The 17,502-nt window shown below is 42.8% G+C and overlaps 1 protein-coding gene across 3 annotated transcripts in view; it reads right to left on the bottom strand.

The window, feature by feature from the left end:
• The window catches only part of MTMR2 (myotubularin related protein 2), an 84,797-nt gene that overhangs the window by 24,635 nt on the left and 42,660 nt on the right, over positions 1–17,502 (bottom strand). For 2 of the 3 annotated variants that reach the window (XM_038387935.2, XM_043504175.1), the window contains exon 3: positions 1,358–1,433. In XM_038387935.2, the coding sequence (XP_038243863.1) occupies positions 1,358–1,433 (76 nt within the window). Of the gene's footprint in view, positions 1–1,357; positions 1,434–4,038; positions 4,044–17,502 lie in introns of those variants that run through there. The other variant, XM_043504173.1, reaches the window with a different exon arrangement.

Raw genomic sequence — 17,502 nt, forward strand, 5'->3', positions numbered from 1 at the left:
CCTGGCAAGACAGAGTCCTGATTGGTTACTTGAGGGTTCTTGGAGAGGGTGGAGGTGGGGGTTGGAGTAAATGAGGGAGCAGAGAAATTTTTGTGGGAAAAAATTGTTGAAAATTGCAACCTGTTTTCTCACTGAAACTCTGATCAACCATTTTGTTAAATTTGCAAATTTTGAATACTTTTGGACAGCTCTAATTAAAATAATAAATACTTAGTTCTTACAGAGTGTTTTTCAACTACAGATTCCAAAGGCATTTTACAAAAAAAAAAAAAAGGAAATATTTGAAACCAAATAATAGGGAGGAAAAAAAGCATCTCGATAGAGTTTCTAAAATAGTGAAGCGAATCTAAACTATTTACAGGCCAAAAAACATTTTCAAAAGTAAATAAAATCTACCCCTATGGAAAACTCCTATACAATGGAATGGGAATGAAACCTATAGGGGTCTACAAAAAGGACTCAAACTCAATAGCACTGAATGGAGAAAGGAATCTCTGCCATGGAATCCTGTAGATTGGTTTAAAAATTCTGTAATTCTCTATTCTAACCTATAGCACATGCCATCTTTCTGTATTTTGTTTTTAGTACCTATATACTCGGCAGTATCTTTTACAAAACAGATACAAATACTAGTGACTCTATATTTAAATGGCTCCCCGGGAGCTCTCCAGAGCATGTCTACTCAGCCAAGAAATCGGAGGAGTTGTCCTTAGATTTCCTAGAAAATGTCTGCAACCCCTCAATAGCTGAAGATATTTAACAACTACCCACATGTGAGAAATAACATGCATCCATGGAGGACAGGCTGGTTTAAATGTCAGTCTCCAGCCTCTGATTATTACGGAACGCTTGAAGTTTTTTGGGGAAGGACATGAGTTTTTCAGCAACGATCTATTCTTCCAAGACTATATAAGGTCATTTTTTAGGGGAAGGGAATGAGGCGAGGGAAAAGACCAGCATGGCAGGTCAACTATCTAATGCTATTATTTATGAGATGTCCCATTTTAGAACCCCTGAGACAAATCAAAGCATGAGAGGTTTGGTTAGAATTTCATTCCATGGAATTCACCAGCAAACCTACTGTGCTCAATCACATCAAAGAGCTTGAATGAAAAAAGCCAGAACAAAACCAAACCCAAGAACCCTAAGATTGCAAACTTTCCAGTCGTCTCAGTAAAAGGAAATACAGACCGGTCTAGACACCGACTTGCAGGACAAATTTGAATACTGGGCAGACTGTAGTTAGTTAGCCTTGCCCATGCCTGTGAGAGACAATGAATCCATTCAACACATACTAGGGATTATGGAAATTCGGTCTAATCAATAAAAAAAAGCAATTAGAGACATGCTCACATACCCATGTCTTTAATGGTTTCTCCTGGCAACAAAGGAGGTTCTTCCATTTCAGCCAATTTATTAGACTCCCTCAGGACCTACACAAAAATACCCCAGGAAAAAAATGAATTAAATAAAATGTTCATATATCAAAAGCTTACTCTTTTGATGTAATGCAATTGGTCAATAATATCAACATTAATAAACCCTCAGCACTCTGATAGGACCTTCCACCTGGAGATCTCAAGGTGCTTCACAAATATGAACTGAGTAAGCCTCATGAGATTCCTATGGTAACTATGATTATCCTCACTGTATAAAAGAACTGAGGCACAGAGATTAATGGTGGGATTTTACAAAGTACCTAAGTGACTTGAGAGCACATGCTCCACTTTCAATAGGGCTTGTGTTTCTAAGTCACTTAGGCACTTTTGAAAATCCCACCCAAAGTTGTTATTATTTATTGGTATTGTCATAGCGCCTAGGAGTCATAGTCCTGGACCAGGACCCCCTTTGTGCTAGGCACTGTTCAAAAAGACACAGAACAAAAAGACATTCTTTAATCCAGAGTTTACAGTATAAAACATGAGACCACAGACGCAGCAACAGGGGAGTGCAAGAAAACAATGAGACAATACTGGTCAACATAACAGGCAGTGTTCATGGCTCACCAGCTGCCTAACTGCTGTCAATTTTTTGGTAGGCATCATGGCAAAGGCGGGTTTTGACCAAGTCATACACCAGGACAAGGTCCGAGTTTGCAACTCCCAGTCCTTGCTATGTCAGGGGGTTGAAGCCCAGGAGTGAATGGCAGAGAACCATCTACGTTATCTTTATGCCACCTGTGGATTCCCCCTGCACAGGAGAATTCCCACTCCAACTCTCCATCCTCTTGGGCACTGTGGGAGCAGCACAAAGCGTCCAGAGTGAGAGCTCAGGTCCTGGCCCAACATTCCTTAATTACTTTCCAGCAGATGTGGGGTGTGCATGCTTTTGACCATTTCCCTTTCAACAGAAAGGGACACTTGGTTCCGTATGATGTCACTATCACGCACTGATGCTTGTGGCATCTGAACCAGGACAGAGCTTGTCATCTGAAAAGTTTTGTTAAGACAACATGCATTAAAACTCATTACTGCAGAGTGAGGGGTGGTTGATGTGTCTATGCAACCCCAAGTAAACTTTAGCTCAAGTTAGACCCATTAGCAGGCAGGAGGAGGACATACTGTCAAAGTTAATGAGCAGCCATACTGAAAGTGGCACGAGAGAGTGGACGGAAACATTTACATTCCGCTTCCTGGAAAAGAATTTTCTTGCTATCAGTGATCAGACAGGAAAAGTACAACAGTACCAAGCTATCTGCTTTAGAGACATTTGATAGATACTAGCTGTCTACAGATGCCAGTTTTCCACCTTTTAAATACACTTTTAGAAGGGCTTATTTATCAAGATGACCTGCTAGTGCAGAATTTCCTTTTCCTTGCTCGAGTCACAGTTTTGACAGCCCTGGTGCCTACCCATTCATTACCCTCCTCTCTCCTGGTCCTGATCCCTTTCGTGCATTCCACTTAAAAACCTCTTTTTAGTTCCTTAGTAGTGCTCTTCATATCACTCAACTCCAACTGAGTGTTCCAGCAGCAGAGAGAAATCCCCCCTCTGAAGTGTGACCAAGCACTTCAGAAATCTCGACCCACTCCTGTTTCCCTTGCACATCTAGTGGGCCCAGTTCAGAAATGATTTAAGTGGTGGTGATTGTGACAAAAACTGCGTTTAAGCAGCCCCTCCCCTCCATCTGTTTTTCATGCCACCACCCTGCTCCTCATGGTGTATATGTTATATCAAATCAAACCCTTTATCAACATGTGATTTCCACCACCATTTATTTCATCTATAAACATGATCAAATGGACCAAATTATTTTCTTAAACTGATTTTATTCCAGTCCAATGATATTGACTTCAGTGGAGTCACTTGTAATTTATACTGGTGTAAGTGGGAGCAGAATTAGAACTCCCATTGAAGACAATGGGCATAAGTCTACAAGAAATGCCTGATCTGGGTCAGTGTGAACACTTATTACAAATGCCTTGTCACACTTAAGTTTTGCTGTTTTAGCTACACCAGCATAGTTAAAGTGGAACCCTCTCCCCTCCCCCAGTGTAGACACAGGCATATCGGTATTCTGGTTCAGCTAATGCGAAATAAACGATACCAGGATAAAGCACCTTACACTGGTTTAACTGCCTCTACAAAAGGAGCTTATCTACAAATGCCTATGCTGGTACAGCCCCCTAGGGGAGACAGTCCAGCATAGCTAATCCATCTCCCTGAATGACAGAGACAAGGTAGGTGAGGTAATATCTTTTACTGGAAAAAGAAAAGGAGTACTTGTGGCACCTTAGAGACTAACAAATTTATTTGAGCATAAGCTTTTGTGAGCTACAGCTCACTTCATCGGATGCATTCGATCACAAAAGCTTATGCTCAAATAAATTTGTTAGTCTCTAAGGTGCCACAAGTACTCCTTTTCTTTTTGCGAATACAGACTAACACGGCTGCTACTCTGAAAACTGTCTTTTACTGGACCAACTTCTGTTGGTGAGAGAGACAAGCATGGCTCCGTATGGGTATCTTTATTCAGGAAATATCTGAAGTATGGGCTTACCCACAGAAGAACTGCATTTTGTTTTGATATGTGGTTACCCTCAGAACTGCAAGCCTGTCTCTCTGACCAACAGAAGTTGGTCCAATAGAAGATATTACCTACCCATCTTGTGTCTCTAATATCCTGGGACCGATATGGCTACAACAACACTGCATATCAGCTCCACTGATAGGAGAGAGACACGCACACATAACAAGTGGGGACAGGATAAGGCAGGAGGAAGACTTTTGTTTATTCAAACAGAAAAGAGAAAGCTGTTTTTATTTGAGATCAGGAAATCCCTGCAAAGGCAATTCAACAAGCCTGCCTGTAATTGTGCTCTGGAACCTCAAAAGTCTGTGGTCAACTTTCATGTAGGATCAGCCAATGGCAGAACTTCAGAAAAAATAACTTTCCTACATTCTGCAAAATAACCCCCAGAAAAAGAAGTATGTTCCAGGATTTTCTCACAAGAGATTTACGCATGCAAGAAAAGACTAACAAAATCAAAGACTTCTTGGGAAAGAGGCAATTTTTTTTTAAAACGCATTAAAATGAGGCTGTGAAAAAAAATATGCAGCACTGTCTTTATTACCAGCCAACTCAGCAATTGCAAAAGTAAAGAAATGCAACTTGGGTCCTATTATTATGTCCAATTCTGCTCTCGGTCACACCAGAGAAAACCTGCAATAACTTCACTGAAGTCAATGGCTTGACTCTGGATTTACTCCAGCATGACAGAGCAGCTTTGGGCCAATTATTCTTTATAATTTCAGTATTAATTGACAATTTCATCTAGGGAGAACATCATTACAACACAGATCACCACACGTGTACACGACATTATGCAAAACACAGGAAAAGTTCCCCACGCCCAAACAGTTGGCGATTTAAGGGTTTGATGCTGTTAACACTTCTGTCAGAGGCAGTGCTTACTATCCGATGAAGTGAGCTGTAGCTCATGAAAGCTTATGCTCATATAAATTTGTTAGTCTCTAAGGTGCCACAAGTCCTCCTGTTCTTTATTCTCCCATTGACATTAACAGGACAGTGCCCAGTAGTAAGAGTAAGCAGTACTGGGCTGTAATACAGGGAAAACCAAACACGAAGCTGGGAAGAGCACTTCACAACCCCACACTCATAGAGGAATTGGCAATGAGCTCCATGTAAGGAGATCACCCAAAAAAAGTGGGTTCTAAACAGGACATTGATGGAGGAAAAGGGAGAGGGCTTAGTACACAGGAAAAAGGAGAGCCTGCCCCAAGCACTGGGGCAGAAAGCAGTTACAAAGCTGGCAGTGGGAGGAGACAAAGGGAGGAAATCTCAGTTGTTTATACACAATTTTTTTGTGTTGTTTCTACCTGACTTCAGAGCAGCAAAATCTGCATAGTAAATCAGCAAGAAATGAAACCCAAGGCCACATGGTCTAATCTGGCCTGTGCACTTGAGTCCTGACTCCAACAGTCATCTCCTTGTGTTACACAACTTAAGGGGAGGCTACAGGTTCCCATGTGAAACTGCTATTTAATGGCTACTGCAACACTAGGGTCAGGATTAACAGCCTCCTTTTACAAAGCCAAACTTGACCTTTTTGTTGGTTTTCCCATCCAGCTAATCCCCTCCGCACTAAGCCCCCACCGAAAAGGTTTTAAACAAACAACAAAAAACACACACTAAAAAGGACCAAAATGGTGGCACTAACATGGCATTTGCAAACCATCACTCTGTTCGCTGTGCTTATACATTATACCCATTTCCCCCACCCTGTGGCTGCCAGTCTCAGTTGGCCCCTCAGAATACCAGAACAGATGTTATAAATAGTAATAATCCCTTTTGCATTCCCAATCTCTGAACTCTCACCCATTCGTTTTTCAGAGCTCCCTGTCAATTTTACATTGGCCAATGGCCCGTCACAGACAGCTGGGACAGTATGTGTGTGGGGGTAGGGGAAGGGGGTGAGCAGAGAAGGGAGTGGGCTAAAAAGGGATTTTAAAAAAATTAATCTTCCAATTAACAATTTATTTGCTGATAAAACATCCTGGATTCAAACTCTAGTATCAAAAGGCCAGTAACCCTTTAAGATCCCTCAGTAAACTCTTTATCTAATTAATTACTTTAATGGGTTATGCAAGGAAAACATATTCCTGATTATTACAGCCAAAACGTTTTTGAAAAAAAAAATGCAGTTCTTCTGAGCATAAGTGCGTACTTCAATTCTTTCCCGAATAAAGATCCTTCCCTGAATCTGGGCCTTATATTGTAAGATGTTAGGGCAGGGACGGTCTCTTACTGTGTGTCTGTGCAGCACCTAGCGACACAGAGACCCAATTTTCTGGACACTACCGTAATGTACATAATAAGAGAGCTTTCTTTTTGCATATGTGATGTTCTTTAACCCCCCAGAATGTAAAAAGCAACAATGCTCTTATACCAAGAATCTAAAGACATTCTCTCCTGACAGAGTCTAAGGCTTCTGCGACCTTAAGAGCCCCTGTATGCCAATTGACAAGGGCGCACCGAACACACTGTTGTCAGGATATCTAGCCAAACAATGTCTTGTAAGGTAGCATATAAAAACTGGTGTCATGCTGGTCACAAATATCACTGTAGGATGCATGTAGGGGTTGTGTATATAGAGTTGTATATGTGGGCTGGAAATACATTTTGAACGCAGCTGATAAACAAGCCTGCCCTAGACAAAGGAATGTGGATTTACCTGCCCACATGGATCAAGCTGACATGCGGATGAAAAAATAGCATGGCTTGATTACAAGCGAAGGACAATGAACATATATTTGCATTTAAGGTAAACAGAGTGGTCGAGCTAATTGAGAAAGCAAACTGACCAGAGGATGAAGGAGGGGCTGGGCGCCTGGACCCCAAAGAACAAGCAGCAGGGAAGAGGAACTTTGTCTGGATTTACCCACCAAAGAACACATTTCATAGATTTTCTGGACTACAAAAGGGAAGAAAGGGGACTCCTTTGTTACCCATCACTTAAGGGACAAAAGGGGCTGTACTCTTGGAATCTGTGACAGGAGGATCCCCCAACCATGTGGGTTGTGGACGCTGAAAAATGACTGTAGGTGCAAAATTGCCTGAGACCAGGATTGTAATCTGTTAAATTTTAGACACTAGGAAGCATGTTTTATATATAACTATTTTCTGTTTCTATTCTCTCTGCTTAGTATCACTTTGTTTGCTCGTCTTTATTAATAATCTTATTCTTGTTTTATAATAAATCCATCTCAGTGCTATTACATTAAAGTACGGTGTGCATCCTCTGGCATGTAGCCTGTGTCTTTGGAGTCAGCGGACTTGGCAATTTCTATGATAGGGCGCAGAGGAATGCTCTTTCAGGGTGTTTGGGAACTGGGATTCACCGAACGTTACCTGCAAGACAAGGTTAAGACTGACAGAGTCTCAAGGGGTTTGCTGGGGCAGTGGACAGACTGGTGTGACAGGGAGCTGACACACTGAGTTTAAGCCCCAGCAAAGCTCTCTCTTGCTAAGGCAGGAGGTAACACAGGGGCTTACAGTTCTGGACACTGAAAGAGAGTATCACAGCCTCCTCCCCTATCTTCCTCCTTGATCTATCTGCTACTTTTGCACAAAGTCAGTCTCTCCTCCTGAATTTACTGTTCTCCACTGCTTTGTGTAGCTTTTCCATGGCATTTAATCTTTCGAGTGAAACTCCATATGACAAATGTTACCGCAGTGTATGTACTAAAATCTATTCTTAGCTCAGAATACTGTAAAATGGGTATTAAAGGATCTCGGGGGGCAGGGGAAAGGAAGTGGGAGTCCCTTTGCATTAGCTACAATAAATATCGGAGGCCCAATTCTGCACCATTGAAGTCAGTGGGAGCTCTTCACTCACTCGAACGGTTGCAAAATCAAGCCCTGGATGCTTATTTAAGAACAAAATAATTGATCACTGGTGCATTAATTTCTCCACTGATCAAAACGTTTCCTGCAGACAGAGCAGAGCAGATTTTGAGGGCATTGTTTTTCTGGAACTTTGCTAGTATGATGCTTCTGTTTCCTTAATGCTAAATTAGATCAACTATAAAACAGTAATTATGTTTACTAGATAAATCCCACAGTACTCTGCAAATATTGTACATCTTCGGAGAGATTTTCAGCTATCATTTAGAACTATTTCAACGGCACTTTGAAAGGATTTTTGTGCTATGTTTCTTACTGAAAATGTAATAAATTATAAACTGAGTGAGTAAATGGGCTTTTGTTGATTACTTTTTGTTGATTACTGGGGATACCATGACCAGACTATCAATGGAGCATAATGGCAGGACAACTGCAGGACTGAGCCATAGGGCCTTTTCTGGGGATTAATGACCAGATGGGCTGAATACAACCATTCAGCCCAGCAAGTCATTAATCCCAGGGAAATGCCTGTGTCTTAATCTTTTGGCTGTTACAAGTGAAAATGGGAATTGAACAAAACACCAAAGACATATGGATCACTTCAAAATGGTACATCCAAGGGATCCAACATTCTGTACAATGCCCAATCCACCCACAGGAATTATCTCACAGCGTTCCATTCAGTTTAGAACAGAACATCAGGCTGAAGACGTTCTCTCATCCTGCTTTAAGATAACAAAACTCTCATTCCAATTATAATTAAGCCAGAGAATATTAGGCTGTGCCTTTCTCTGTTCTGGAGAACCACCATCTGATAAAATGTACAATGCAAGTGCCTTCCAGTGATAGCTTTCCAAGCCTTGAACAAATACAAGCAAGCAAGCAAAGTAAATAAAATTCACCCACTGTTGTGTTTTGTATGTTTCACGTAAGTAGAACAAGGCTTGAAAAATCCACTTGCCTACTTGCCACTGGCTTGGAGAGCTTTAAAAAGGTTCGTGGCCAGAAGATTAGGTCCTTTTTAAATAACGAAGGCTGCCAAGGAAATGAAGATGGTTTCCAGTGGAGGGGAACATAGTCTCACAGCAGTATTTTCCTGGTTTATTTTTGTTTTGTTTTTCTTGACTAACCTCTCCACCAACCCCACAGTCCCAGCTGTGCAGGGCACTTCAGTCATTTCTTGGGCTGTAGTAATTTCTGGGCCCTTCAAACTGACATGTGAATGTGAACTGAGGGTTAGAAATTCAAAGGAATTCATTGTTGAGGGCCACCAAATGGGAGCTGAATGGTCTTCTGTTTCTCTCCAAGTTTATGTGGCTTGGTGCCTCCAAAAATTGTCTCAACAGGCTCCTACAGCAAGCCATCACCTACTCAACACGTCAGCCTTCCCTGGCACAGAATATCACAGAAAATATCTATTCAAACAAGTCCAAGATTTTTAATACAGAGCTTTCTTTAGCTCTAATGGTGTCTTGGGAGACAACTGTTCTGTTCATGAACAACAGTTATCCAATATCTTTTAACAGTGCAGTGGCTTTTCTGCATCCACTTTTTAATTACTTTCCATTTGTTAAACAGATTCCTAGAGTGAAAGGTTAAACCATTAAAGCTGCCAATGAAAGAAATAAACTAAATCCTAAAAATGCACATTAATGAAGTTCAAAGCTCCAGTCTGAGGCAGACAAGTTTAACTTTTGTGAATGAGCTGTTAAACAACATAAAATTAAAAGTAAAAATCAATGCTCTGGTTGATTGAGCAGAGTTTATCACATTTGTGATACACTCTGCTAACCATGCCAAATAGAAAACTGGCTTTCAGATCAAAGTACTAATTTAACTTAGGAACTAGTGCTGAGTAAAGTAGAAGTCCCAGATGTGAAAAGACAACTATTTGTCTACAATCATGTACCACTCGCAAAAAGAGGAGAGGAAAAAATAGCTGTCCCAGTGCAAAGACAACTAAACCCACAGAAAATCAAATCTTAGCAAAGTATTGAATGCAGTCACCCTTATGAAGACTCTTATTAGAGTACACTACTGCACTCCTGCTGGCTTCTTGCTCCAGCCTACTGAATATTTATCTTCTCTAGTTCTACTCAGCAGAAAGGAGAATTCAGGAACTTTGCAGCTAAGAAAAAATCAGCAGTTGATGAGGAACTTGGAAATATCTGAGGGCCATTTGCTTATTCTCTTTAGGTTTCCATTCCTTATGGATGACAATCCAGGATTCCAGAGTTTTTCTGTATTTTACATTAGTTTACATTAAAATGTTCAGATATATTGTTAGCCACTTCTGCTGTCTTCTGACCAGATGTTCAGGGGATATTATTTTCATCTAACAGACAAAAAATTGACCCCGTCTGGCTTTTTCCCCCCATCTAATTTGCATTAAATCAATATTTTTCATCCTGAAGTTTGGCTAGTGTATAATGACAGAGGTATAAAAAGAGGGTGAGAAAGACATGAAAAGGATAATCCTGCTCAAATAAGCAAAATCTTACCCATCACAAGGCAACTGTAAAAAGAGATGGCAACTCATGAAATATTCCACATTTATAGCCCTGGAGACTTGAGCCCTATCTCAGCAAAAACACTATTGCATAGGCAGGGGCTGCTCACTCATCACCAGCATGCCATTCCAGAAATGAGCGTGCCTACGGGCAAGAACATAATTCAGTCTCTGTAACCACTCAGTCCTTCGCATCTCTGTTCATCGATAGCTTATTGTTCTAGAGAAGAAAGCACATCCAGTTCCCACTCCAGCCTGTTCTCCTGCAAGATGCAGGACACAGTTTGGTGGAGGGAATGCCCATCCCATTTGACCAACTTTATAGTCTATTTAGGAAGCAGAAAAAGAGGAGCAAGAGAAAAACAAAACCGATTTGACTGGCTGCTTCCCAAAGGCCTTGCCTACATTAAAGAGGCAAGGTAGGTGTGGTAATATCTCTTATGGGACCAACTTTGATTGGTGGGAGAGAGTAGCACATCTGATGAGGACGCTTTAAGCAGACGGGAGAGCTCACCCATCAACTTAATTACTCCACCTCCATGAGAAACGGTAGTTATGTCAGTTGGAGAAGCTCTCCCGCTGACATAGCACTGTCTGCACTGACGATTAGGTTGGTGTAACTTATATTGCTCAGGGATATGGATTATTCACACCCCTGAGCGACGTAAGTTATAACAAAGTAAGTGGTAGTGTAGACAAGCCAAGAGTTGTTGTCAGATTTGGGAAAGGTACTCCCAGCACCACAGCAAAATGTAAGGTGGACCAGTTTCTTGAGCATAAAGAGTAAGCACATGTTGTAAGGGACTGTTTAAGATAGAGCGGCCTGTTAACACCTCTGCAGTCATAGGACAAAAAGAGGGGGTTAGTGGGTTGCAGGTTATTGTAATAAGCCAGAAATGAATTGAAGCTCCACTTCATTACTCTGCTAGGCTACATCTACGCTACAAAGATAAGTCGACCTATGTTAGGTAGACTTACAGCCACCACATTAATTACTGCAGTGGCTGATGGCCACACTACCCTCCTGGGGTTGGTGGTGCGCATCCTCACCAGGAGCATTTCCACCAGCCTAAGAGGGGTTGTGTGGGGAGCTAAGAGCCTGGTTTCTCAGCTCCCTGTCAGGAGCCTGGCTGCCCCACAAGCTCCCAGTGGACTGACACCCCCCCGCCACAGTTCTCCATTCCACACCAGGTTGGCGGTGAGGGAGGGAAGCTACCTGGGACTTCTTGCCTCCCTATTCCCCGCCAGGAGTGGGGGAAGCCACCTGGCTTCTCACCTCCCCATTCCCCACAAGGAGTGAGAAGTGGGGGAGAAGCCTCCCAGGCTTCTTGCCCCCAGGGAGCAGGGTGCAGCTGTCCCAGCTTCTCAGACACCCACCAACTTCCTGCCGGGAACAAGGCAGCCTTGTCAATTTCACGGCTCCAGAGATATGAAATTCACAAGATAGCCACCTTCCCAGCCAGGAGCTGAGGAGGTGGGGAAGCCACGCAGGGCTTCTTGCCTCCCTGTTCCCAGTGGGGAATGGGATCCAGCCATCCAGGGTTCTCACTCCGGCTCCCAGCAGGAGCGGAGTCCAACCAGCCAGTTCTCCAGGAAAGTGGGGGACAGATGGGCTCTAGCAGGCTTTCTTGTGAATTTCACAGCTTCAGTGGAGCCGTGAAATTGACAAGAACAGCCGCCAACAGCCAATGTAAGGAATGCAGTGTGGCCCAACTACACCAACATAATCCCTACACCTCTCATTGAGGTGGTTTTATTACATCAGCATAGCAAGGGTTACATCGGCAGGAGGAGCATTTCAGTGTGTACACCTCCACTGTTTTGCTGACAAAAGCTGACTTTTGTTGACAAAACTGTGTAGTGTAGACAAGGCCTTTGAAACTAAAAATCATGGACTGAACAGAAGCACTGGATTTATGATTTCTCACAACAATCTGTATCCCACTAATCCCTTCTTTTTGTCCTTTGCTGCAGAGTTGTTAACAGACTGCTCTACCTTGAACTGTCCCTTTCACTATTTGCTAACTAGTTATGCTAATCAATCTGTTCCATCTGGCATTTTGCTGTGACACTGGGACCTTTCCCAGACCTGAAGAAGAGCTCTGTGTGGCTTGAAAGCTTGTCTCTCTCACCAACAGAAGTTGGTCCAATCAAAGATATAACCTCACTCACTTTGTCCCTCTAATATCCTGGGACCAACACAGCTACAACTACATTGCCTACATTAAGGCAGGTTTGCACAAGTGTAGCTGAATCAATGTAGTGATACTGGGACAAACCCCAAATGGAGACAGTTTGAGCAGCACAAAGTGGGGGATTCACTGGTGTAACTTAATCTGGGGTAATCCCCACTTTGCAGCATGGCTAACATTTGGGGTCTGCACACTGGTCTAACTACACTGATACATTTACTCCAGGGCACGTTGTTTTATTGTAGCTAAATTCAGAGGGTTAAACAAAAAATCCTTCCAAAGAGCTTTTCCTCCCTCTCCCTTTTCTCTCAACCCATTATTTAACTCCTCCCATCCACCCACACCTTCATTCAATATCTCTGATGCCTGTCTATGGCCTGCTCTACACTTGGAATTAGGCCCAATTTCCACCACCAGTGCAGCTGCAACAGTGCAAACCTCTAGTGTAGATCAGGACAGTCATGTTTGAAACTGGTTGCTCTTATCCTGGGTTCAAGTCAGGTTAAGCTCCGCCAGTGAAAATAGCAACTTTCCTTGTGTATGATTGGAGTTTATAGCAGTGCAGTGTAAATGAACCAACAGCTGCAACTGGGACTAATTTCAAGAGTAGATCAGGTGTCAATTAGACCATTAGCTCTTCGGGCAGGGACTTGTCTTTCTGTATAGCTACAGAGCCCACGTACACCTATGGATTGAAATAAATAAGAAGAATGATAATAATATGGGCACCAAATGTGATGTGGACATCTGTATATTAATATACAAGAGCCTAATTTGGTGACTCTTATTCACATAGAGAAGTACTTGCTTATTCCCATGTGTAGGATTCACTGCAGCTGTATGAGTAAAGGTTACTGTCAGTAACTAATGGTTGCAGAACCAGGTTCGGAAGAAATGGAGCCATTGGCATGTGGAGGCAGGGGTGGGCAATTCTGCCAACTAATATCATGTGATACTATTTCAGAGGAGGAGTCATAAATCCTTCACAAATGCTTCTCTGCTCATTACCAGTTCGCATTCAGCTCAGGTCCCTTGTGATCAGTAGTCATCATCATCAGTATCTGATGACTGTTATGGACTATGCAACATGATTTAATGGTGGTCTTAGTCCAATTCTTTGTGGAAAAGAGTACACATCACAACAATGACCCTAGCAGTTGGCATTAGCTGGCTTCTCTTTTGTCAGTTTCAGCAGAGCTTTTTGAGGACTGATTTGACCTAAGCCTTTGCGTGTCTGGAGATGTCAGGGCTGAGGCCCACTGGCAGGGCAAAGGACAGAAGCTCGCGCTGCTACTGCCCATGCTGCATCTGTTCTGTGCGTAAACAGAGGATTTCACTGTTCTAGGCTTTCAAGATGGCACCTTTCACAAACACTAAACTCCCTTCAAAACTAAAATAAGAGCAAGGCTGGTTATGTGCATATTTAAATGAAAAAAATATGCTTTTACATAACTCCAACTCTTGTCAAACATATGCTGCACATAACCAAAGCCTTATACACTTCCTGTGTTGGCAGGGAGATGAATTGGATGATCTTTGTCATCACTAACATCAGTGATTTATAACGAAGAGATGGGGAGGATCACATCTTTCTTCTACATGTTTTTCCAACATGTCATATGTTACAATGAGTCACACAAAATTACTATAATATTACATGCTGAAACTATGGTAAAAGAATGCTAAAGCTGAAAAGTCAGTCTCTTTGTTTTATGATAGTCTTGCCCAACATCACATAGAAAGTCTGTGGATAACTCTGCCGGGTCCCAGTCTGGTGCCTTAAAAAGAAGGAAATACCTTTTTCTTTTCTTAGAAACCTCTCTATCCATCCTCTGCATTGACAGAGGCAGGGGCCCTCTAAAATAAGTCATATGTGATTATCTAATTGAAAACTTTACCATAATGCATACATACAAGGGGGTGGAATTAAGGTTGCATAGGCAACTTTAATTCTGGCATTTTCTAACTTCTGAGTGTTTGACTCTGCAACCTTAACGTTCTTTTAATAGAACGTTTTCTGTGTAAATCCACAAAAAAGACCTCCTCCATTTGAGCTAAAATAATAATTAGCAGTGGAGCAGGCTGTTATCCCCTATGTGGACCAGCCAAAAGAGGGGAATGGGACACACACTTTGCCAATGACTTGCATAACTGTTTGAAAGACATCAAAGGAATGTTGTGAATAAGGAATCTTGGATCCTATTCCTGACACTGGAGGGGAGTGTGGTCAAGTGGTTGCAGACAGCAAAGCCAAGCACATAGATTTGACACATTCCTTTTGAAAGAAGTGTAGCTACGCAGCTAAGACATGGGTCTACTATAGTAGGGTCCTCCTGCCAGATTCTAGCCCCTGCTACAGCCTCTGTATGCCCCTACAGCCTCTGGGGATGCTCTAATTTATGCCTGGGGTCATCCTGGCCCTCAGATTGGTAACTGGATTGGTAACTGGTTAAAAGATAGGAAACAAAAGGGTAGGAATAAATGGTCAGTTTTCAGAATGGAGAGAGGTAAATAATGGTGTCCCCCAGAGATCTGTACTGGGACCAGTTCCATTTAACATATTCATAAATGATCTGGAAAAAGGGGTACACAGTGAACTGGCAAAATTTGCAGATGATACAAAACTACTCAACATAGTTAAGTCCCAGGCAGACTGCGAAGAGCTACAAAAGGATCTCACAAAACTAGATGACTGGGCAACAAAATGGCAGATGAAATTTAATGTTGATAAATGCAAAGTAATGCACATTGGAAAACATAATCCTAACTATACATATACAATGATGGGGTCTAAATTAGCTGTTACCACGCAAGAAAGAGATCTTGGAGTCATTGTGGATAGTTCTCGGAAATCATCCATTCAATGTGCAGCGGCAGTCAAAAAAGGGAACAGAATGTTGGGAATCATCAAGAAAGGGATAGATAATAAGACAGAAAATATCATATTACCTCTATATAAATCCATGGTACTCCCACACCTTGAATTCTGTGCAGATGTGGTCGCCCCATCTCAAAAAAAAGATATATTGGATTTGGAAAAGGTTCAGAAAAGGGCAACAAAAATGATTAGAGGTATAGAACGGCTTCCGTATGAGGAGAGATTAATAAAACTGGGACTTTTCAGCTTGGAAAAGAGGTAACTAAGGGGGGATATGATAGAGGTTTATAAAATCATGAGTGGTATAGAGAAAGTAAATAAGGAAGTGTTATTTAGTCCTTCTCATAATAAAAGAACAAGGGGCCACCAAATGAAATTAATAGGTAGCAGGCTTAAAACAAATACAAGAAAGTATTTTTTCATGCAACGCACTGTGAACCTCTGGAACTCCTTGCCAGAGGATGTTGTGAAAGCCAATACTATAATGGGGTTCAAAAGGGAGCTAGATAGATTCGTGGAAGATAGGTCCATCAATGGCTATTAACCAGGATGGGCAGGAATGGTGTCCCTAGCCTCTGTTTGCCAAAAGCTGGCATTGGGTAACAGGGCACGGATCACTTGATAACCTGTTTGTTCATTTCTTTTGGCGCACCTGCCATTGGCCACTGTCAGAGGACAGGATACTGGGTTTGATGGACCTTTGGTCTGACCCAGTATGGTTGTTCTTATCAGACTAGAACAGGGGTGGGCAAACTTTTTAGCCCAAGGGCCACATCTGGGTGGGGAAATTGTATGCAGGGCCATGAATGTAGGGCTGGGGCAGGGGGTTAGGGTGCGGGAGGGAATGTGGGATGTGGGAGGGGTGCAGTGTGCAGGAAGGGGCTCAGAGTAAGGGGTTGGGGTGCTGCCCTCATCTGCAGGTACCACCCCCAAAGCTCCCATTAGCCGCAGTTCCCTGTTCCCAGCCAATGGGAGCTGCAGGGGGTGCTGCCTGCAGGTGAGGGCTGTGCACGGAGCCCTCTGCCCCCCTCTTCCCCAGGAGCTGCAGGGACATGGTGCCGGCCGCTTCTGGGAGCAGCGCGGGGCCAGGGTAGGCAGAGAGTCTGCCTTAGTCCTGCTGGCCCGCGAGATTGCCAGCCCCGTGGCGCAGATTGAAAGCCCTGACAGGTCAGATCCGGCCCGTGGGCCATAGTTTGCCCTCTCCAGCCTAGAATCAGGGAGCCACGAAGGGAAACCCTGCCCGAGGTGACTTTGTGCAACTTCTCAGTTACTCTATCAGTAAAAATTACGGGGAATGATACTTGCCTATCTCCTAAAGTAGTCAAGGTATGAGGCCTCTCTCAAGAGTATGTGTTGGAATATGCACCAAATTATGCAACATTAGTCAATGGAGGAGCTGAGACTAAAAGTCTTTGGACTATAGGGGTGTGAATAGCAGTGTGCACCGAAGTGCTGCACTATAATGCTGCAGGTGTGAATTAAAAGGTTCCTACTTCACATTAATATAATCACATTTGAAGAGGACTTCATGTTAACATGAACTAGGAACCTGTTAGTTCATGCCTGCAGCATCCACACAGGGGAGTTACAATGCACCACTGTGGGGCACACTGCTATTTACACCTCCATAGTGTGACTTGTGGAGCAATGTAGACATGCCCTTTGTCTCCTCCTAAAGCCCAGCACACCTTCTCCTAAGCCAAAGGGAAGAGATGGCAGCTTCTGTACCATCCTGGCTGGACTGAGGTCTAGCTCTGTCTGGGAGTATGCTCATTGCAGTGGGCACATTAAATAGCTCGATGCAGTTGGAGCATGCTCAATGCTAAGAGACTGTTCAGAGATTTTGGAAGCAAGACTCCAGCAGGCCCTCCTGAGCATATGCAAATGGTGATTTTCAGAGGCTTGTAACTTGAAGAAATATAGGTGGTTTTACATAGAGACAGGAAAAGGCACCTCCCCTGAACTCTAGGACAATTTCCCTGCCACATTTCTCAAACCTAATTCTCGGAAACAGTTGAAATAGCTTTTGCTTAAAATAATAATAATGAAAAAAAAA

Source organism: Dermochelys coriacea, chromosome 1 (assembly GCF_009764565.3).
Source record: "Dermochelys coriacea isolate rDerCor1 chromosome 1, rDerCor1.pri.v4, whole genome shotgun sequence".
NCBI lineage: Eukaryota > Metazoa > Chordata > Testudines > Dermochelyidae > Dermochelys > Dermochelys coriacea.